The sequence below is a fragment of the Phyllobates terribilis genome, unplaced genomic scaffold (genome assembly GCF_046119375.1).
Source record: "Phyllobates terribilis strain yellow unplaced genomic scaffold, ASM4611937v1 Scaffold_1__5_contigs__length_1240528914, whole genome shotgun sequence".
Lineage (NCBI taxonomy): Eukaryota > Metazoa > Chordata > Amphibia > Anura > Dendrobatidae > Phyllobates > Phyllobates terribilis.
Genome location: NW_027362761.1, coordinates 470217163 through 470242024, shown reverse-complemented (window position 1 = coordinate 470242024; position 24862 = coordinate 470217163). Strand labels below are relative to the sequence as shown.

Genomic DNA, 24862 nt, shown 5'->3' with positions numbered 1-24862 from the left:
TATTGTTGCAATGCATCTAAATTTAAAAATAAAGTGACTTTACAAAATAAAATCTATATTTTATGTTTACAGCTCATATACAGACTCCCATTTGTTTCCGTGGTTAGAGGTCAGATGTCACTACAACTGTATGTTGAGCATAGTTAAAAAGGTTGTTCCATATGAGGCAGGAGCAGACATACTATTGGTGCAACCTGTGCAGCCACAAAGGGACCCAATAGGTAAGGGGACCCACACCAACCTCCAAAACAGGTACGATTGTGCATTATGATGATCTATTCGACTGTAAAGGGCTCATACATTGTTCTTGCACAGAGGCCCTTTTCTGTCTGTTCACATCTGATCTGGGGCATTTATGGCAAATCACTTGGATACCCTCTAAATGTACAAGAGCTGTGAGTACCACTGTTGGGGCCATACCTAGCTTGCAAATAGGAGGGCCTAGCCACGCCCCATTCTGGCTCCTTCTTACCTCCACCCATTTTGGCAGAACTTATTGAAACAAGCGTGAAAACATCAAAAGTCACAACTTTTTTTGTCTTACTCCACATTGTGAAAAATGTTTCAATTTTTCAAAGTTTCAAACTTATTTGGCAAAATCACATTAATGAATTGACCCCATAATGTTTGCCTTGTACTATATAATAGCAATAATCATGCAGATACTGTGCTTTCTAAAACAAATATTGCCATTGTAGGAATAACTCTTTATCATTCTTCAACAGTCTGAATCTCTTCAGTAATGATTGTTAGGAGGGCGGTTGCAGACAACTTTATTATAATGGAACGCAACCGACCCCGGGGTCCGCGATGCAGCCTGGTGGACTGCTGCCGAGCACTTTCCGGGTGAAAAGGAAAGCAACCAACTTAAATGATAAACCCTTCCGCGTTACTGCACACGGTAACGGGTATAGCGGTTTGCTCAATCTCCGTTAACAGCACGGGAGATGTGCGACCGGGGAACTAACGGGTATAGTGGTTTGCTCGATCTCCGTTAACAGCACGGGAGATGTGCGACCGGGAAACTATCTGTAGTCCTGTTACAGCACAGGGACTACACTGGCGGAGCTAGGATGCGTGTGTGACTACGCCGACGGGTACACGTGCCTCCAGCCGGCGTGCTACCAGACTGAAGGGTACTACTCCACGTGGCTGACAGGCGATAGCCATGGATAGGATGTCTGCAGGCTGCTTGGGGTGTTAGGCGACCCCTTTGGCAGAGCCAGACTGCTAGACGAAGCTACCTGCCTATTTCCACTAGCCTGCCTATTTCTACTACACCTGCCTATGGAAACTACGTGGAACACAGTCGTCCACACAACAGCATCACTTGCTCAATGATCAGAGCGCGCCGCCATGTTTGTGGGCAGGCCTTTTAAAGACTAAGCCCTGCCCACCGTCGCGCCATTGGTAACACCACCCGTGGAACAATCAGGCGGTGCCAGGTCACCGGGTCAGGTGGTTGCCAAACCACCAATCACGGTCCGCCAGGTCACGGGCATGCTCAGTACTGAGAATCCTGGACTTAGGCTCCAACAGACCTGTCTCCCTCCGCAACCTATGCTTAACATTGCTAGGCACAAATACCCGAGAGACAATCTGTACATCTCGTGAACCAGCTAGGTGTTTGGGCTGATGATGATGCTGAGCAGCATCAGCCCTGGCTGGACCAGAATGGGAAACCACAGAAGGTTCTGGACCCATTTTGAATCCAGCAACAGCCCGATGCCTAACAATGATATTATATGCCTCTCCTATTGTTTCAAAAATCACTAAATGCTCTATAGTGGGCAAAAACTAGAGTGATAATATTTCCAGGAAGTCTGTTTCTAATGTTTACTAAGTCCTTTCAAGGTTGAAATAGTTTCAAGAATATGAAGTATTTAAGTGTGAAGTACATATCTGCAAATAGAATTGGAGAAGTCCATTGAGTTATAACTTTGGAGCTACACCGATACAGTTAAAATATTTAAAAAAATGATGTAATGAGATTTTCAGCTTACACTGCATTTATTTCGAGTCCCATTAGGAGTTCTCAATAAAACTGAGCAGAAATGAATCTAGGGTTGTAATCATTGATTTTGATGTATTATATTTTCTTGGAAAAGATGAAAAGGAAATATCAATCAATACGACAGCCTTAAAGAGGTTTGCTTTTTATTTCTTCAGCTACCCCTCTTAAAATTGATTTTTAATATTAGATAAATATTAGTTTGCCTGTACAAATCAATACACAGGCATGTAATTATAGTTTGCAATATACAATGAACAGCAGCAACATGAAAATCACCTGCCTAATAATGTGTAGGTCCCTCTCATGCCTCTAAAACAACTCTGATCCATCTAGGTATGGAATTAAAAGATCTCTAAAGGTGTCCTGTGTTATCTAGCACGAGGACATTAGGGAACCTGACAGAACATTTTCACACATGAAAGTAGCAGTTTTGCTGTGTAGGCTCTTGTCTCCCAATAACAATGGTAAATTTTATGTAGAGATTTGATGTAGAGAACGTACCGCTTTAGTGGTACAAACATGGAAAGAAAATCAATGTTATTCACTTGATCTGTTGGTATTTTATGGCTGTTTGTTGTAAGTATATGCACATGTATGCCCCGTGATCGTCATAACACATCCCTTTATATTACTCAATATCAATCTACCAGTAATTGTGAGCTGCAAAACTTCTAGTTTAGTCCTTTGCATGCAGTCTGATAAACTTGGTGGAGGTAGTCCCACCTACCCATTGGATTGTCTCCCATCTGTCTATCAATGGATGACAGATTATACTGTATGTTGTCTGCACTCATTTTTCTAAGAGTTTAAAGAGGACCTTTCACCAAATTTTTCATGTTAAGCTGCTCATGCTGTGGAGTGGAATAAAACATTTATTTACTTATTTTTTATTATTTCACTTTTCCTTTAAAGAGATATTAGCAATCAAAGTATTTGCCACTTAAAAAGTCCAAGTGGGCATTACCAGAGAGATTTCATCTTTCGGTCACTGACCAGTCAAAAGCAGGCAGCAACACACTGAGGAAAGAAAACACACACCCACAATAGCAATGACAGTCTGCACTCCTCATTTCAGAGAGATGACAAGTGCTAGAACACAGCAGAGATGAGTTTGATTTACATATTTCAGTTCTCATCTCTGGCAATCTCACTATAAACACTTCTAGTATGTCTCCTCTCCTAGTGCTGTCAGCTTTGCCAATCATATGCAGGCATCCACATAACAGGAAAAAGAACACATGCCCACTATAGCTTAGAACAGGCTTTATGTGAGACATAATGCCACAATTTGCTCTCCTTACTGCAGAATGATGACATTTGCCAGAGCACAGCAGACTTGAGTGTGATTAACAACTTTCAGCTTTCATCTCCAGCATTCAGCATGGGGTAGGGGCAGTACAGCAGAGTTTTCAGCATTACATTTGCTTTGGTATTGCTAATGTGTATTGGTCCTGCCAATAAAACTCATGTTGAATTTGAGAGTTGATCTAGAAGTGTTTGTAATGAGACTCTACTTCTGCAGCATTGTCCTCTCCCCCCACACCTAATGCCAGAGATGAGCGCTGTAAGCTGTTAGCTAATCACACTCAGGTCAACACTTATCATCACATTGCAGTGAGGAAAGCAGACAGCTTGTCAATGCCACTGTGGGGATTTGTTGTTCTATCCCCAGTGTGTTGCTGCCTTCATATGATTGGTCAATGTTAGAAAGATGAAAAAGTACACATACCTAGTGAAATCTCTCTGTCATACCTACTAGGACTTAAAGAAAAATAATTGCTTGGGCGCCAAATACTTTTATCGCTAAAATCTCTGCAATGGAGAGGTGAAATGAAGGCAAAAAATATAAATATTCTGCTCAGCAGCCAACATTACATTGTGTGACCAGCTCAACAACATGAGAAATTTGGTGAAAGATTCTCTTCAAATCCACAGTTGTTTCAACAGTTTCATCTGAAGTATTTATAACACAGACACATCAATGTAATCTCATGAAACTAGGAAAGCTATATACTAGAGATGAGATGTTCTGGCGAGATTAAAATTTGCCAAATCACGTGAATTTTACCAGTAAAATCAATTTGCAGCTAAGATATTCTTTGCAAATTACCGTCAGTGCTACTCATCCATCCAGTCCTCAGCTCGTCTTCATTCCACATTCACTCACTGGTGTCTTCACATTAGAAAAGGGTTTCCAGTGGTGATCAGACCTCGGAGGTCAAGGCGCATCATTATGTTACAAAGTGATGACACACTTTGACCTCGGAGGCCTGGTGTCATCACTCTAGAATAGGTCTCCCAGCCATTGTCCAGGTCCTAGAAGTCCCAGCACAACAAAATGCCGTGAGATCATGATGCGCCCTGACCTCTAAGGCCAGATCACGGCTTGAAGTCCTGCTCTAGAGTGGATACACTGGTGCACCAATTTGGAAAGAAGTGTGGATGGTGAGCAGCAAGAACTGGAGGCAGCGGGTGTGCGGGGACAGGGGAGTAGTGAGGTACTATATTTTCATTTTATTAACCTTTTGCTGGCTCTCTATGGTTCAACAAAATGGAAAGTGCCATTTTGATATATTCACGCAAAGCGAATTAGCAAAAGATTCAAATTCTGGAGCATATGGATTTTTGTAAAATTCAAGTACAGTTAAGTTCCACTAAAATAAATTTTCCCATCTCTACTATCTAGCCAACCGTTAATGGGTTCATATGCCTGTTATGATATGATCATGAAACACTGAAGATTTCTTTAGCCATACATCAAGTTGCTACAGGGACAACTGACTGCCATGGAACTGAGGTTACCATGCTGCTTAAAGTAAATGTCCAAATTAGGAATGATAACAAGTTGTCAATTTATTCATTACTTCATTAATTTCTACGAAGCATTATATAGGATTGTTACAATTTAGAGCACAGCAAAAAAAAATGAGCCCCTTAAAGTTTATTTTATAGAGAATACAAGTGTCACAAAAATACCATGACAAAGTGGGGTCAGAGATTCGGGGCATCTGGTTACATGAACTCAAGCATTTATTAGAACTGCTTCACCATCCTATTAACAGTGCAGGTTTCCTTGCTGTCATGGCAAGGGTTAATCAGTTAAGTTGATCTCCTGGAGCTCTCCATCCTGAATTGTCTCAGCTGTTCTGTATTGGCCACTCCCCTCTGGTATATATGTTTGCCACTGGCACTTGGGAGTTGCCAGTGATAGTTCTACTTCCTGGTTTGGTGGTGAAGGAGAAAGTTCAGTGCTTGGAGTTGGCTTTTGGAGAGCTTTTCTGGAGATTGCTGCATAGAATTGGGGTGCGAGTTTATCCTTATCCTCTCACATTTAATTTCATCTTCCCTATATCTCCCACTTTGTTGTTCTGTGAGGTATTTCTATGATTAGATTGTAGTTTTCCTTTATCCCTGTCTGTTAACACTGTCTGGTTACTGTTTTTTTATACACTTCAGCCCCTCACCTTCCTGGATGGGGGAGGGATCAGATAATGGTTAAGTTAGGAGCATAGATAGGTACGAGAACCTGGTTTCTCTACCCTCAGAAGTAATCCGGGGGACAGGGATAGACTAGGGTGCCCCTAGTTCGAGGGATCGAGTAGGTGCCCACAGTCCCTTGACACTACGTGACAACAAATATTAACTTAAATAGACATATCAGGAGAAATATAGTAACATATTTTCCAATAATGATGAAGTCTTTTTGACACCATTAGAGGTAGCTTAAAGGGAATCTGTCATGATGATCAACCCCTGCAAATTGCTAATACTTTCATGTAGCTCTTTGACAGTCATGCCAATCTATACTTTTATTTATAAAAATTCACAGCTCGATAATTGTAAAATCCATGTTTTAATACATGTGCCAATGAGGTTTTGGTGTTTCTTCTCCTTAACTGATTGTTGACTGACAGTGAATCAGAGACCATGCCAAGTGAGGTTCAGTGTTATTTACATATGGATAAAAACATGGATTTTTCTGTTATGGAGGAGTAGATTTTTATAAAAAAAGATAGAGATTGAGCAATTTTTCAGTAACTGAATGGTGTAAGCTCAATAGCTCACAACTGAGCAGATTAAACCCTGCACTGCTAGAAGAAACCAATTAATATAAAGGAGAAGGGCTTCTAGTCAGTGAAGGAGTAGGAGAAATCAGATGGCGTGGTCTTCTGGCTTCTCTTGGTCATGGTAAACCCCTGACAGGATTTTACACTTTTAGAAAAGTATTTTGGCTGCTGCGGTGAGAGCGCACTTTAGAGCAACAGCCAATCACAAAGTTCAGTGTCTCGACTGATGTAGACAGCATAAGCTGCCGAGTTCATTAACTGACTGCATAATTGATCTGTGGGGTCAATGTTGCTTCATCAATGTAGCTACTGAGATGGGATCTGTGGTATTGAGCCGACGCTGAACCAGGGGAGATTGACTAATATCTGTATTTTTTTTCCTTATAGTTGATGATTTTGCTCCACTGTTCTAAAAGTGGAAAACCCCTTTAATTATATACTAGACTAAGAGTGATCAAAATAAAATTCTATGGAAAAACATAGAAGAAAATATCCTAACTTTCAGAAGGTATATTTTGAACGACAGATACTAAGGATATTTACTATATTCAATCACATTCTATAATTAATATCTGTCATTATTTCCATTGAAGTTGTCAGTGCCTACATTGATAACTTCTTTACTGAAAAGACTTCAGCTGTGTAAGTTCTTTTCGGATGCAACTAACTTGTAATTGATGTGTAGCTAGTAATTTCCATGTAACAAATCACAAGAACAAGTTTTATTTTAACAGCAAAAAAGAAATGTTTCATTCAACAAAACATTCCAAATAAAGTCATTGTCATAAATCAAATGGATAAACACTTATTTACCTAGAAGAAATAAAGAAATGTGTCTATCTATCTAGACGAAGGCAGCACATACAATATTTACCATATGGGTGTGCTGCCTCCATTTTTTTTACAATTTTGGGGGATTAGTTCATGCCTGGGAGGCTTTGCACCCCTCTCTCTTTTGCTAGTGCTATCTATCTATCTATCTATCTATCTATCTATCTATCTATCTATCTATCTATCTATCTATCTTTCTATTTATCTATCTACAGTATATTTTCTCTATAGTTTTAAAGGACCCCACATATACAGTTCACCATAAGGTAATTACTGCAATTTATGTGAAGTATGTGATCGAATCTACTGACAGTCAATCATGACAGATATGATAGCACTTTACTTTGCTGTAACTGATGGCATGAAGCACAAATATTCCCAACTGAATGGTTCATGAAATGATAACTCTTTAGTTAATACATCACATCTTTCCAAGAGTAATAGAATCTTGTCTAGGAACACGCAACACACAGATTGAGATGGTCTTAGTAAATAGCCTCTTATAGACAGGGTGGGAGATATACCACATTTAGGATTTACAAAGAATTGTGTGCATTATGAAAAAAAATGACATCCTGGAATCTCAAAAAAGAACCTGATTAAACACAACCTGATTCTGATATAAATATTATTGTTTAGGAATTATTTGTTTTCCTTTTTTTCCTATCAATCATTTACAAGATACGTCATTGCAAACAAATTACCAGACAATTTTCCTTTACTATACACATTCTGTTTCAGGAGTATGGACATTATAGGGACAGCCTAAATGACGGCTTTGGGCAAATTGGAGAAAAGAAGACCTGGCTAATGTTGTTCCCATCACCCGTAGCACTGGGTAATGAAAATCTGTGAAGGACACCCCTTTCTAGAGAATCTACATGGTTTACAAACAAGGAGGATTAGCCAAAGCTTTTGCAAATGGGTTAGAGGTGGAGACAAAATGGCTGATTTCCAATTTGCTCTTTTTCTCTATCTACACTCGTTTGCACTTTATAATGCTCGCAATATTACTGGTATTAAATGAAAGTGACTATAAGCAACAAGTACATGGATTCTATGGTTTCACAACTGACTTCTCATAAATTGTAATTCCCCTCTTGCCACAAAGGGTCATATGTATCAAGCTAACTGGACCAGAATTCTGGCATAATTTGCACCAAAAATTGTCTTTAAAGACTTGCAACACATTTATTGTGTGTATTAGACATTTTTTACTACTTGTTTGACAAAAAGGTATGGTCTTGCAGAAAAGGTGCAAGCTTTACAGGGAAAGGCCTATTGTGTAACACTGTGTGCAAAAAAATGCACCAAAATTTTGCTGTAAATTTCTGGTACAAAGTAAACCAACTAATAGATTGTGGAAATTTAAAGTCACTAAGAGCATTAGTTTTGCCAATTATTGGCCTGTCAAAAAAAAAAAGAGAATTTTTAAACACATCTAAAAATCATCGTTCTTGGCAGCACATTGTGCCTGTGTAAGCAGGACATTTCCTGCCGATAACAATATGTTATATGTACAATATGCTATATGCATAATAATGATCATTCGATTTGCATTAAAGTGTGCCTGGCCTGTCTAAACAGATCATTACTTGCATGTAGCCAATACACAGTTGTTTAATGGGGTTGTCTGACCTAGAATGAAACCTTGTAAATCCCCCAGCGCACGGACTGTGCACTGAGAGGAATCGCCGGTGTCTACACCTGGAATGGTGCTTAACCCTAGAACACATACCTGGGGCCTCGCAGGCCCGCCCTGTTAATTGTTTTCTCTTTTCTGCAAGATTTCTTTAGTTAGAATTTTGAAACGCTAGGTATTCCTCAGGTATATAGTGGTTTGTCATTTCCAGTTGGTCATTTATTTATTATTTGCACACGGGCCTAAAAGGCCCCAGGAATGTGAAAGTGTAGATTTTTATGGTCATGCTTTCTAGGGTTAAGTATGCGATATGCATACGCCTGGCCAGAACCCGTCTACTGGGAGCGGCCTCACTCAGTACAAGTGTATTAAACAAAGCCGCGCCCACTGGACAAAGCTAATACACCCCTTGATGAAACTAATATGCAAAACACGCGTCGGGGTACTGGAGTGTGGTCATTCATATTGCACTTTAATGATGGCAAGAGTTTGTGGGTATTGGTGCTAATGCACATTGTACTTTATTTTGAAGCTTTGGTAGGGGTACTTTTTTCGGTTTATTACTTATCTTATATATCATAATCCATCTGGTCAGAGTTTCATTGAAGGGTTTTTATATGAATTGATTTTTTTTACAATAACTATAATATAAGCATGTTTTTATGGCCACTTGAGTATTTTTGTGTGTCTGATTGATTTTGTGCAAGCACTTCAAAATCCTCCTTATTTTTGATTTATTAGATTTAATTTTTATTGTCTCTTGCCATGTTATAATATACTATTGACCACACTGCCTTTCTTTTTTTCTCGTGTCTTAAGTTTTTCATTTTTTACTTCAAATTTTGGTGTAATTGTGATTAATAAAATTATTTTTGCATATAGGTTTTTCCATAGGATTATTTTTTCTAGCATTTCTTGAATGAGTCGATTATTATTGGTTTAGCCAACAGGAAACAAGATGGCTTCCACAGGTTCAGAATCTGCCATCTTAGTAAAGAACGATTGCAGAACACAACAACAGCAGCCTCCAGAGGTAAGGAATGGAAATGCAGCACAATTATCTAGCAGAATTATTTAGTGAATAATAGCAGCCACTAGTGATCAATCCGCAGAACAACAGAATTTTGACACCAGTGAGTCCAGTCTTAAAATATTCCAGATTTATCTAACAGCATTAACCACTGATACATTTATCAAGTCTAAATCTGCGTAGTATGAGAATTAGGCAGCATTGATAGATATGCCCCATCAATTCTTACTCTGTGCAGTGATGCTTGAATGTTTGTGAACCCTTCATAATTTTCCATATTTCTGCTTTTATTTAACCTAAGACTTCATCAGATTTTTACACAAGTACTAAAACTAGATAAAGAGAACTAAATCCAATAAATGTGTAAAAATATCAGGTTTGTAATTTTAAATAAGAGATATTATCTAATGTCACATGTCGGTGGGGTACAAATGAATGTGAACCATTTCTATCAGTATCTGATGTGACCCCTTGTGCTTTAATAATTGCATGTTTCTAGTAATTTTTGATAGTCCTCCACATTGGTTTGGAGGAATGTTAGCCCACTCCTGCCTACAAAACAGCTTCAACTCTGATATGTTGGTGGGTTTTCTCCCACGAACGGCTCACTTTTGGTCCTTTTTCAACATTTCTATAGGATTAAGGTCAGGACTTTGACGTGGACATTCCAAAACTTTAACTTTTTTCTTCTTTAAACTTTCTTTTGTACCATGACTTGCGTTCTTTGGGTCTTTGTGTTGCTGTATGACCCACATTTTTTTGAAATATCCTTACATTTCTCTGTAAAATTTGCTGAAAAAAAACAAAAATTTATTGTTCCTTCAATGATGGTATGCTGTCCTGGCCAAGATGCATCAAAACAGGCCCACACCATGATACTTCCACCACAGTGTTTCACATGCGGTATGAGGTTTTTATACAGTGTTTTTCTTTTTCCAAAAATATCTCTTCTCATTGAAACATTTAAATGAAAAAAAAACTCTATTTAGCCCTTATTTGTCCACAAAACATTGTTCTAAGAACTTTCTTGCTTGTCCATGTAATATTTAGCAAACTGTAGATTTGAAGCAGTGATCTTTTTGCAGAACAGTGGCTTTCTCCTTGCAATCCCACCATGCACACCATTGTTGTTCAGTGACCACCTCATAGTAGACTCATGAACATTAACATTAGCTAATGTGAGAGAGGACTTTTTCTGGTTAGTAGATACCTTGGGTTCTTTTGTGATCTTACAAACTGTTATTATGACCATTGTTCTTGAAGTAGAGATAAAAAATATGGTCCTGAATTTCCTCCATTTGCACACAATCTGTCTAACTATGGATTGGTGGAGTCCAACCTTTTTAGAGATGATTTTGTAACCTTTTCCAGCCTAATAAGCATCAACAGATCTTCTTCTGAGGTCCTCTGAAATCTACCTTGTGCCATAATACACTTCCACAAGGATGTTATGAAATCAGACTTTGAAAGATCAATGTTCTTTAAAGAAAACAGGTCGTTCACTCACACTTAATTGTCATACCATTGATTTATAAGAGAACACTGTAAATTCATCTTCAAATTATCTGCTAATCCTACAGGTTCACATACTTTTTGCCACTGACAGACATTATATTATATAATTTTCTTCAATATAAAAAATTACAAAATCTAATATTTTTGACTAATTTGTTTGATGTGGCTCTCTTTATCTACTATTGCAACTTGTGCGAAAGTGTATTGTAGTTTTAGGTCAAATTCAAGCAGGAATATAGAAAATTCTAAAAGGTTCACAAACCTTTAAACATCACTGGATATTGTATCTGTATAAAGTTACAAAAGTTCTAGCTATAGAAGAGGAAACAATTACCTGTAACCACTGTGACTGATCACTCCTTCCAGAAGTCCAAGCATTCACCTTGCCTTGTTTATCTAGCCGAGCTTTCCTGGACTCCCAAGTGAACATGTCCATGTTCAACGTTCTGAAAACGCTGGAGGCTGTGATTTGGTAATCTTGTATATGTCCTGATTTCATTCCTAGTGGTTCCGAGCAGCCTGTAAAAGCATCAAGCAGAACAGATGATAACAATGGCTTACAAGAAAACAAACATATTTGTGTTCTTTAAAATCTATGAACTCTGCTGGGAGAAGAGGGGGTTTTATTGCAGCAGGAGAGCAGATTAAATGAAATGAAGCATTGTCTCTAGAAAGACCCTGAAATGGTGAATATGAAAAGGCTTAATCATAATTGCCTCAGGAAAGAGTCTAAATAAAATAAGCTATTTCTACAGTACGACACTACAGGCTTTCCCGTAAGATGCTCACAATTATTCTCAGAAGATAACACTATTTTGCCTGGTGTTGTAGTTTAGAATTGGAAATCATTACCTTAGCTGAGAACAGATGTGAACTTACTTTACTTAGACTTTATATATCATCTTTCTCTTAATTCATAGAAAAACTATAACCGATCAGTCTTACTCTTGGCTGTGAGTTACAATAAATTCAATATCATGCACAAACTGGAGTTTACACTTCATTTTTCTATATATTATAGAAAGGGAAAGTTTGATTGTTTTCACAAAGGAAAAGAAAAAACAAGTAAGCTATTTAAAAGTTTGGAAAGAAAACAACACTGAAAAAACGGTGTGCAATTGTTGAAGAGAAACAATAAAACCGGTAGGAGCCAGATGGTGCAAAATTTTTAATACAACCGAAATGCAAAAATAAATTTTAGTCCCAAATACATGTATTTTGGTAACAAAAAAAAAGGTTTCTTATAAATGGGCTATTCGTTTATGTATGTGTTGTTGACTTGAGAGAAACAAAATGGGCCACACATATGTTTGGGGTAGCATAAGTCATGTAAGACTCGGTTCCTGAAATCAGTCAGTTGCAGAGAACAGGAAAGTAGCCCTGTGCTTCTAAATTCTTGCGATTTAGTAAGTTGGAGAGTGCTATGCTTTTATTGGTACACTAGCTTTTGATACAGGGAGGCTTGCAAGCTGTTCCAGAAGGGGGACTAGTGCCCACTTGAAAGAATTTGTAAAGACACCCTATAATGAAGAGGAATTCTCCATAGTTAGATATGAGCTGATGATAGTTAGAGGTAGATCTATGAGCTAGAGGGCAAAATCTGTAGAGAGTGCTACCCCAACAAGGACAGTGAGGAAGAGAACGTGAGTGAGCCCCCTGAAAATGAGTGCAGTTAGCAACCAGGTGAATGAGACAGAGTGGACTCAACTAAGAAGGCCAAGCAGAAACTTATTACAAGATATTGTTAGAGCAGAAAGGTCCATTTGAGTGAACATATGAGATAACTCAGAGAAGATTCTGGAGGCTTGGATTTAGGAGACAGAGTGTGGGACCAGTGGGGAGTGAGCGAGAATCAAAGAAAAGATATGAAAAACTGGGGATCTCTCAATAATAAAGATTAATTTTTATTACGACATGATATATATATAAACAACAAATAGTTTTTTAAAACAATTAAAAAATCTCAAAGGCCACATGATTACAACTACTTGACTTAAAATGAAGTCATGCTATAGCAAAGCTGACAATAAACAGAAAATTTTGGGGCCAGAGCACGAGGCCTTTAAATATAGAGAGGCTCACTAAACCAATGTGAGATTATATAAGATACCAGTGGATAAAGAAAATACATTCAATTAGCCCTAACAAATAATCCAAGGAGTTGTACCACAAGACATCCACATATAAGGGGTAGTGATGAACGAGCTTGCTCACTACTGCTCGGTGCTCACCCGAGCATCTCACTGCTTGAGATGCTCGGCGCTCACCAAGTATTTCCGGGGTTGCTCGGCGAGAGCTCAGGTCTCCTCCCTGCATGTTTGGCGCTCTTTACAGAGCCAGTGAACATGCATGGATTGTCTGCCACTCACTGTAATGCCGCACCCATGTTGGTTGTTGGCATTACAGTGATTGGCTGGCCACACAGCGTCATCAGGTCTATATCAGACCTGGCGCCGCCATGCTCGTCACAGTCACTCTGGAATCAGACAGTGTAGGGAGAGCTGCTGCTGAGCTAGGGAGAGATTCGCTTGTTTCTAGTTAGTGTAAGTGTACCAAACTATATTAGACACACATATCCATCTCAACAAACAGTCCTTCTGACGACTAATCCATCTGCAGAGATATCAGGCAGGCAGTGCATATAGGCAGGCAAGAAGGGTATATAGCAGACTGCAGTGCATATAGCACAAGAGGCTCCATTCCATTATTGTCTGCTGCTGCTATTAGATATTTTTAGAAATGGGCCCTGGACTCAGGGGCCAGGAATAATTTTTTTTTGGATCTTAATCCTCATTATTTGTTAAAAAGCAATCCAGAGAACAACAGTTTTCTGCGCCATTTGATTGTTGGCACTGCAGAATACAGCCAGGTCCATTCCATATTACAGTGCTTAAAAGCCAGCTATTTAAAACTGTGGTTCGTCCATCACATGGATAACATATAATTGCACTGAAAATACTGCCATTTCTTGCCTCCATTAAAAATTAGTATCAGTGTGTTAGTGAAGCTATTGACACCAGTTTGCTGTTCAAAATAGTTACCTACAGGCCAGGTATTTAAAACTGCATTTTCTCTGTCACACGGATCACATATACATTTTCAGAAAATACTGCCATTTCTGGCCTCCATTAAAAATTTGTTTCAGTGTGTCAGTGAAGCTATTGACACCAGTATGCTGTTCAAACTACTTACCTACAGGCCAGGTAATTAAAACTCTGTTTTCTTCGTCACACGGATCACATATAAGTTCGCTCCAAACTCAGTCATTTGTAGTTAGAGTGGAAGATATTGTCCTCCATTTAAAATGTGCAAGGCAAGTGACAAGGGACGGGGAACTGGATGTGATGGTGATGGTGCATGCAGAGGCCGAGGCCATGGGCAAGCTGAAATTGTGCCACAACAAACACCCACATCTTCTCGCTCGACCTTCCTGTCCCAATTAATAGGGGACCGCAGAACACCACTATTGAACACAGAGCAGTGTCAAAAGGTTATTGGTTGGATAGCAGATACTGCTTTCAGTCACTTAGCTACAACCACCACCACCCTGTCTTCCACACGGTCAAGTCTCAGTAGCCGTGAGTCTGGACCGCATATTCCTCATCCTGAACCTCCTTACTCCCACCATGCCGAGTGCCCAGAGACAACACTCCGAAGAGCAGTTCACTTTTCCATTTATAGATTCGGGCCTCTCGCCCGGTCCACTTGAAGCGGGGCAAGAGGACATCGCAAGTAGCGATGCTCAAATATTTGAGCAGCCACGGTCACACGAAGGCGACAGTGGGAAAGTGTCACAAGAGGTGGACGATGATGAGACACGATAGCCAGAAAGTCAGAAGGAGGACTAGGGTGTGGAAGTGGAAGACGAGGTGGTGGATGATATAGTAACTGACCCAACCTGGCAGGAGGACATGCAGAGCAAGGACAGCTGCACAGAGGGGGAGGGAGGCAGGGCACCCCAACAGGCAGGAAGAAGCAGTGTGGTGACCGCAGACAGAAGGCAACCGTTCCCCATAACACCAACACGACTGAAGTTGCCAGAACAACTGTTAGGTCTTCCCGAGTCTGGTTGTTTTTAAAAACTCTGCCGATAAACCCAAAAAGGGCATTTGCACCACCTGCCTGGCCATCATCAGCAGGGGTTGCAAAATGTCCAGCCTGACCACCACCAGCAGGATTAGGCACATGGCAGAAAAGCACCCGACTTTGTGGGCTGAACCCCAGGGTCCAGGAACAGTATCTGCGGGTGGCACCACTGATTCATCCGCTATTGTGCATGCAAGCCAATCCCCTGTCCCAGGTGCATGTGAAGATGCCTTCTGCCCTGCACCTGTCATTGCACACACTCAAGTAGCAGCATCAGGAAGCACGTCCACGACCTTCTCCTAGCACAGCATTCAGTTGTACATATCCCAGTCCTTGAAATGCAAGCGCAAATATGCAGCCAACTCCCCACAGGCCACACTACTAAATTCCCACATTTCACGACTGCTTGCGCTCGAAATGTTGCCTTTTAGGCTCATGGAGACTGAAGCATTCCGCAACCTGATGGCGGCGGCCGTTCCTTGGTACTTGGTCCCCAGCCGCCACTATTTCTCCCTGTGTGCCGTCCCCGCATTACACAAGCACATGTCCCAAAACTTTAGCCGTGCCCTCAACAACACAGTTCTCGGGAAAGTCCACCTAACCACGGACACGTGGACAAGTGCTTGTGGGCAGGGGTGGTACATTTCGTTGATGGCACATTGGGTTAACATAGTAGAAGTCGGGACCCAGTTGGACCTTGGGACGGAACACGTCCTCCCGACGCCAAGGATTGCAGGTCCTAGGTCAATCAGGCTTGCCCCCACGGTCTACATCTCCTGCACCTCATCCTCCTCAGCCTCCTCCTCCTCTTCAGCCTCCATCTCCGAATTGACCACATCAGTCACAAGCCGGAAGCACTGCCTCGACCAAGCAGCAACAGGCAGTGTTGAAGCTAATATGCTTAGGTGACAAACCGCACAATGCTGAAAAGTTGTGGACAGCTCAGAAAGAACAGGCAGATCTGTGGCTCACACCACTGAGCCTACAGCCAGGCATGGTCATGTGTGACATTGGCCGGAACCTAGTGGCGGCTCTGAGGCGAGGCGAGCTCACACACGTACCAAGCCTGGCCCATGTGCTTAACCTCGGGGATCAGCGGTTTCTCAAATCCTACCCGGAGGTGCCGGATCTGCTTGCTAAATTATGCTGCCTGTGCGCCTATTTTAGAAAGTCACCTACAGCTTTTGCCGCCCTTTCCGTGTTTCAGCAGCGTTTGATGCTTCTGGCTCACAGACTGGTGTGTGATGTCCACTGGAACTCTACATTGCAGACATTGGGAAAGATTTGTGAGCAGAAGAGGGCATTTGTTGAGTACCAGCATCAACAAGGCCGTCGGTATTCAGTTCAGACTCCACACATAAGACCTCAGGAGTGGACATAAATGTCAGACATATGTACCATCCTTCAAAACTTTCACCAAGAAGATGAGCGGCGATGATGCCATAATTAGCATCACCATCACACTTCTCTGTCTTCTGAAATGATCTCTGCTCACAATAAAATAGAATGCAGTGCAGGCGGAGCATGATGAGATGGAGCAAGGAACCATACAGGGTGATTACACACAGCCCAGACTCATCTCATCCCAACGTGGATTGGGTGACAATGAGGAAGAGGAGGAGGAGGAAGATCAGGAGCTAGTTTCATGCGCTATAGATGGTACTACTTGCACCACTGTCATACCGTCTGTTCAGCGTGGATGGCCAGAGGACAGAGAGGAGGAGGAGAGCATGGTCACTTGTCCTCTTGGTGAGGACAAAGAAGTCTTGTCTGTTAGCAGACTGGCATGTATGGCTGAGTTTATGTTACGCTGCCTTTTCCATGACCCTCGCGTTCTCAAAATTTTGGGTGACAGTCATTACTGGTTGGTGACACTTCTAGACCCATGCTACAAGGAGAACTTTATATATCTAATTCCTGAGGCGGACAGGTCTACAAAAATAGGGCAGTAGAAGAAGGCCTTTGTTGCAGAACTATTAAAAAAATTCCCATCTTAAAACGTTGGCGGCAGAGGTCATAGTTCATTGGACAACCAAGGAGTACAGGCAAGAGAGACACAAATGCAATCCAACAGAGGCAGGGGAACACTGTCAAAGTTCTGGGAGAATTTTCTCCGCCCCTCCCATCGCACAGGCCCTGAGGCGCGGGGTACTCTGACAAGGAGTGCAAAGTTTGGGAAGATGCTGAGGGAGTACCTTGCTGACTGTACCAACATCCTCCGTGATTCCTCTGTGCCTTATAATTATTGGGCATCCAAGCTGGATACGTGGAATGAACTGGCTCTCTATGCCTTGGAGGTCCTGGCCTGGCCTGCCGCTAGCGTTTTATCAGAGCTGGTTTTTAGTGTCGCTGGTGGAATTATAACTGATAAGCGCATTCACCTGTTAACTGAAAATGCTGACAGGCTGACTGTTATAAAAATGAACAAGGGCTGGATTGGGCCAGACTTCTCAACACCATCGAATGATAGCAGTGCAACATAAACTCAAATCCAGTGTCTTTCTTTGGGATGTGTATTCCCATGCACCTTTTCACACCCACACATGGATATATGCTTCCTGATTTTGGCTATTTGCTCTTGTCCTCCTCCTTCTCCTCATCCTCCACCACCATACCACCAGGGTGACCGTGGTCCGTGATGCAACACCCACATAATTTTTGCAAAGGGTGTTTATGATGCCCATAAAAAAAAAAATTATACAGTATGTTCATGTATACCCCCCAGGGGTAAATGTTTGTCAGCCCATACACTTTGTGCATGGGCATAACAAGTATAGGAGACCCTCTCCTTTCTAATGGGAACATTTTTTCATGAGGCCCTTCTCCACGTCTCTTCCAAAGGACATTGGTGTACCTCCAGACTTGCATTTACTGCATACGCCAACACAATGCTAGACCCACTTCCTAATAATGGGAACATTTTTTCATGAGGCCCTCTATGTCTCTTCCAAGGGGCATTGAAATGCCTTCCAATTTTGGGCAGCCCTTGCATTCACTGCATAGGCCAACACTTTGGGAGACCCACTTCCTAATAATGGAAACATTGTTTTTAGGAGGCTCTCCGACCTCTACTTCTCCTGCAAGGGGCATTGGAGTTCTTCCAAATTTTTGGTAGCCATTGCTTTCTCTGCATAGGCAAACAGTATGGGAGACCTTCTCCTTTCTAATGTGAATTTGTCGTTACTGTGGCCCAGCTCTATGTGTCTTTAAATTGTTAGTGTTTTTTTTCCTAAATTTTGTCAGACATTGGACTCACTGCATACCCTATAACTGTATAGAACACCCGCTCCTTTCTAATGGAAACATGTCATTACTGTGGCCCTGCTCTATGAGTCTTTAAATTGTTAGTGGGGTTTTTCCAAAATTTTGGCAGCCCTTGCAGTCACTGCATATGAAATAACAGTATAGGAGACCCACTTGTTAATAATGGGAACAACAAAGCATAGTCGGCTGACGTCTCTCTAACAATAGCGAGGGCCAACTGCTGTCCCTTTAAGAATAGTAAGGGCTGCCTGATGGCCCTATAAAAATAGGCTTTGTGACTTTCAGAGTCCCTCCATCATAATTGAAACAGGATGTGTCTGATGATGTGTCACACCCCACATGGCCAGATAAGGTTGTAAAATGTTAAAATGACATTTCCTGATGAATGCATTTGTCTTAAAAAATAACGTAAAAAAAAAAAGTAGGATCTTTATTTAGTATAAAAAACAGAGTTCCCTATGTAACCTCAATGTAATCACAATGTTCAGCTCCTGCACCTCCTCCTCCATCTCTGGAATGACCACATCAGTCACAAGCTGAAAGCACTGCAGCACTGCCTTGGCCAAGCGGCAACAGGCTGTGCTGAAGATAACATGCTTAATGCTTAGGTGACAAACCGCCCAGCGCTGCACAGTTGTTGAAAGCTGTAACACAGCAGCCTGATCTGTGGCTCTCACCGCTGAACATACAGCCAGGCATGGTCATGTGTGAGAATGGGCGGAACCTGGTGACGGAGAAATGACAGCCGGAGTAGATACGGTTTCCCTCTATGCCAGTCCTTTCACCGAGCTAAAGAATATGGCTGTAGTGAAATACAACTCCCACTGATAAGCTGTTTCAGATTGAAAAACATTGTGCCCACCAGAGGATTTGATTCTGAGGGCTCACCTTTCTTCCCCGCTCAAGAGCCCCAGAGCAGCTGGAAAGTTTGTGCTATCATGAAGTCTCCTGATGTAGAAGCCAGGGCACATCACAGGATTCTCTGGTGGGAACATCCAACCCTGGCAAGAAGCAGTCCTGGCTAAGAAAAGTGTGTGGGAAGGTTCCCGGACACCCTATGGTTGCTTTTTTTACTGAGGTGGAAACCCATGCAAACACGGGGAGAATGTACAAAATCCTTGCAAATGTTGACCTTGCTGGGATTTGAACCCAGGATCCCAGCGCTGTAAGACTTCAATGCTATCCACTGATCCAATGTGCTGCCGTTCACCCTCTGATATCTAACAGGCTGGAGAAACTTGCACCTACTGCCACTCTATCTTCAGCTTCTTTGTGAGAAACTAATGTATTTGGGCAGCCACTCAGCCTACCAAATAAAATTCTTGAGAAGGAAATTTTGGATGGCTTAGCTACTGGTACTGGGGGCAGTGCTAATACTATGGCGTCGTACCATAGTTTACTGGAAATATTCCAGGCTGCAAGGAGGCAAGTAGATTCCCACAGAAAAGTACCAGCAGTAACGTTGTGGGACCCGCGCTTGTAGAAGGCAGAGACAAGACAGGGAGAAATAGTGGTGCCTGGGGACCGTGTATGGACACCTGGCCACCACTGCCATGAGTTTGTGAAAAGCTTCTGCCTCCACAAGCCTAAAAGGCCACATTTCAAGTGCAAGCAGCCTTAGAGGACTTTCTGGGAGAAATGACAGCTGGAATAGATACAGTTTCCCAAGTCCTTTCAACAAGCTAAAGAATATGGCTGTGGTGAAATACAACTCACCGACAAGCTGGGGACTTGCTCCGTACCATCGCTGGTCACATTCACTTGACCATGTATTTGTGGTTGGGCGGTCTTTCCCAGTAAGTGCACTGGGGGGGGGCACGGTTAATGTTGTGGGACCCGTGCTTGTGGAAGGCGGAGACAATACCGGGAGAAATAGTGGTGGCTGTGGACCAATTATGGACACCCAACCGCCACCGGCATGAGGTTGTGAAAAGCTTCCGCCTCCACGAGCCTAAAAGGCCACATTTCAAGTGCAAGCAGCTTTAGAGGACTTCCTGGGAGAAATGACAGCTGGAGTAGATACTGTTTCCCAAGTCCTTTCACCAAGCTAAAGAATATGGCTGTAGTGAAATACAGCTCACCGACAAGCCGTGGACTGGCTCCGTATCATCCCTGGCCACATTCACTTGACCATGTGTTTGTGGTTAGGCGGTCCTTCCCAGTAAGTAAACTGGGGAGGGCACGGGTAATGTTGTGGGACCTGTGCTTGTGGAAGGCGGAGACGATACCGGGAGAAATAGTGGCGGCTGGGGACCGAGTATGGACACCCGGCAACCGCCGGCATGAGGTCGTGAAAAGCTTCCGTCTCCACGAGCCTAAAAGGCCACATTTCAAGTGCAAGCAGCTTTAGAGGACGTCCTAGGAGAAATGACAGCTGGAGTAGATACGGTTTCCCAAGTCCTTTCACCAAGCTAAAAAATATGGCTGTGGTGAAATACAACTCACCGACAAGCTGTGGACTGGCTCCGTATCGTCCCTGGCCACATTCAGTTGACCACATGTTTGTGCTTAGTCGGTACTTCCTAGTAAGTGCACTGGGGAGGGCACGGGTAACGTTGTGGGACCCGTGCTTGTGGAAGGCGGAGATGATACCGGGCGAAATAGTGGCGGCTGGGAACCGAGTATGGACACCCGGCTGCCGTCGGCATGAGGTTGTGAAAAGCTTCCGCCTCCACGAGCCTAAAAGGCCACATTTCAAGTGTAAACAGCTTTAGAGGACTTCCTGGGAAAAATGACAGCTGGAGTAGATACGGTTTCCCAAGTCCTTTCACCAAGCTAAAGAATATGGCTGTGGTGAAATACAACTCACCGACAAGCTGTGGACTGGCTCCGTACCATTCCTGGCCACATTCACTTGTCCACGTGTTTGTGGTTAGGTGGTCCTTCCCAGTAAGTAAACTGGGGAGGGCACGGGTAATGTTGTAGGACCCGTGCTTGTGGAAGGCGGAGACGACACCGGGACAAATAGTGACGGCTGGGGATCGAGTATGGATACCCGGTCGCTGCCGCCATAAGGTTGTGGACAGCTTCTGCCTCCACTAGCCTAAAAGGCCACATTTTAAGTGCAAGCAGCTGTCAAAAATTTGGCAGTATAGTATTGCAGCCTGTGGGAGGGAGGGTGGCTGGCTGCATACTTGCGCTTGCATTCCAAGGAATGAGGTAGGGACAACTGAACGCTGCACTTGGACAAGGATGTAGACGGTGATTGTTGCAAGTTTGCAATGACGGGTGCATGGCGGGAGGCTCACTTATGATGGGCGCACTTTTAGGCAGCGACCTGGGAGTCAGAGATTCTTCCAGGGGTCTTCCCCATGCTGTTTCCATGTCTTTTCAACACTGTATGCATGTGTCTGATGATGTGTTACACACCACATGGCCAAATAAGGTGGTAAAATGTTAAAATTACATTTTTCAGTGAATGCATTTGTCTTGGTTGAAAGCAATGCAAAAATGAAAAAACATAGCCCAAGATGTGGAGGAGCATTTTTTTTTTGGTTATTTATTTTGCCTTATATACAAATCACTACCCTGGAAAGGATGTTCCTTAACATATTTCCCAGGAAAATCCATTTTGGTTTTGTTTTTGTATGTTTTATTGTGAGTCTGTAAAAGTGGCATAATACCTCTGACAATGTTGTTGACAGCAGTGACCTGAGAGTCAGAAATGCTTCCAAGGGGTCTACCCCATGCTGTTCCCATGTCATTTGTGCACTGTTCCAATTGATTTGGGCAATTTTTAGGCCCTCTGCAGACCGCCGGGGGGAGCCATCAGAAAAATGCTTGAGTTTCCCATAGACTTACATTGATCTCGTATTCGAATGTGCTCGACCCGAGCATCGAGCACCCAAGCATTTTAGTGCTCGCCCATCACTAATAAGGTTCATAATACACTTGGTGTAAAATAAAAAAGTGCAAATGCCCAACAGTTTGCTTATGCAGCAATTAACAAAGGTTCTACCTAGTGATCAAAAGAATTGCCCAAGCTATCTAGTACATAAAAACAAGGTAAAAGTAAATGCCATATACAGGGGAACAGTAAGCCATATGCAGGAGAATGTATAAACATGTGGACTTGATAATCCACCATATGGTGTGAGTTCATACAAAACCTGTGTAATTTGATTGCCCCTGAGGAATAGTCATACTGTTGACCCTGAGGAAGCTGCACTTGGGTGTAGTGATAGGCATGGGGTACTTTATACCCTTCCTGACCTAATGAATTACACAGGACGTTTTATGGATGTCTTGTGGTACAATTCCTTGGATTATTTGTTATGGCTAATTGAATGTATTTTCTTTATCCACTGTTATCTTATGTAATGTCACATTGGTTTAGTGAGCCTCTCTATATTTAAAGACCTCGTGTTCTGGACTCAAAACCTTTTATCTATTCTCAGCTTTGGTATACCATGACTTCATTTTAAGTCAAGTGGTTGTAATCATGTGGCCTTTGGGTATTTTTAATTGTTTCAACCCTAGAACGCATGACCATAAAAATCTACACTTTCACATACCTGGGGCCATTTAGGCCCGTGTGCAAATAACATGGAATAACAAAAATGACAAACAACTATATACCTGAGGAATACCTAGAGTTTCAAAATTCAAACTAAAGTAATCTTGCAGAAAATAGAAAACAATTAACAGGGCGGGCCTGCGAGGCCCCAGGCATGCGTTCTAGGGTTAATAACTTTGTTGTTTGTATATATATCATATGATAATAAAAATTATTCTTTATTTTTAAGAGATCCTTAGTTTTGCATATCTTTTCTTTGATTCTCGCTTATGCCTTTTTATATGCTTTGGGTTGATCTCTTTACATTATATTGGTGTTGCCCGCCAATTTCTTCAATCCAGTGGGGAGTGAGTGGCCGGAATGGCCTGTCATTAAAGCTAGTCTGACAGTGATAGTGTATAAAGGTTTTTCAGTTTGTGATGTTAAACACTGTATCTCATCTGCAGTAAATCACAATCCTGCTTGTCGAATTGGTGTCGCCATTCATTCTTGCTGCCCTAAGAGAGAATCCACAGATGGCTCCTGTCTTGCAAGTTAAACAAGGCCGAAGACTATCACAACACTCTATACACCTCTTGCACTTCTCTTAGAAACTTTAGAAATGTAATTGTTGGGTTGGGTTTTTGGAACCATCATTATTTAACCTAAGAGCTGCTACAAAGATACAAAGAACGTTTACCTCTTTGTCTAGAGGACCCAAAAGATTCCTGCATTTGATGGTCAGCTAATTGAAATGTTAGTAGACACCATAATGATTTCTTTCACCTGTGGTGACACCACATGAAAAAAATGACTCTTGCTTGTGGAGTTTCCTGTATATTACAGCTGATTTTTTGAGGACCCGTCCAAAATAGTAAAAAACACTGTCCAAAATGGACAACTACTAAAAAGTTTCACTACATTAAAACATTATTTCTAACACAGAATAAATGTTTTTATAAACAGAGCTACACTCCTCCCCTCTCGGCACATATCTATTGTTTCTAATGGAACATCTAATGCTGTAGTCAGTGTAAATCTACATGTTCTTGTTTTTGTTTTTCCTTTATCTACATCTGATATATATAAAAAAAAGCTTCATTATATCATTCAAGTCTATAAGCTGCAAGGACCGAAGAATGCTGCTAAACATATCATGGTTTATGCTCTGATGATACAAATCATATCTCCGTTTCACATCACAATTACTTTTAGTAATAGTACGGATATTATAGCAGTGACAGTAGATATTTATGGCTCAACAAGGCATCTAGAAATTATGTTTCACATACACACTGCACTATAGAAACAGTAAATTATCTAGAACATGATATGATATAAGGGAGCCCTATGGCATTTCTAATTTGATGATGTAGGAAGTACTGTACATACAGTAGCTATGGACTGGAAATATGTGCCATATCAACATGAAGTTCTAATTTGTAGAATAAAAAGCATTTCTCTAAAAAAATGTCATTTATAGAAGCATGATATGTCTGTGCACTCATGAACCAGTAAGAGTTGTCTTTTCATGATCTTCAAGTATATATTAAAATACATTATTTATAACAATATTATACTATATATTTATGTAAAATTATATTATTTATGTTATATTGAAATCAATTATGTAGTTCTCCAGAGATGACAGCTATACTGGACATTGATCGGCATATCCTATAAAGGTACAAGAAAAAGGAATGTCTTAAACATAAAACTTTTAACATACACTGAAATAAAAAATAATGTCTAAGGAATTTTTGTTATATGTAATTTATATTTGATTTCATCCAGTAGTCATTTGCTCTGTCAAATTGGTATAAATATAATGTTAGAAGGATTATTCCAATGAACAACATGTACCACTTATCCATAGGATATGCACTGACCCCTAGATTACGGTTCCAAAACCCTGTGT

General features: G+C 41.5%; 1 protein-coding gene across 2 annotated transcripts in view; it reads right to left on the bottom strand.

Annotated features, from left to right (window-relative positions):
- The window catches only part of EDIL3 (EGF like repeats and discoidin domains 3), a 1054696-nt gene that overhangs the window by 151433 nt on the left and 878401 nt on the right, over positions 1–24862 (bottom strand). For both annotated transcript variants that reach the window (XM_073678987.1, XM_073678994.1), the window contains one exon: positions 11434–11618. In XM_073678987.1, coding sequence (XP_073535088.1) covers positions 11434–11618 — 185 coding nt within the window. The remainder of the gene's footprint in view (positions 1–11433; positions 11619–24862) is intronic.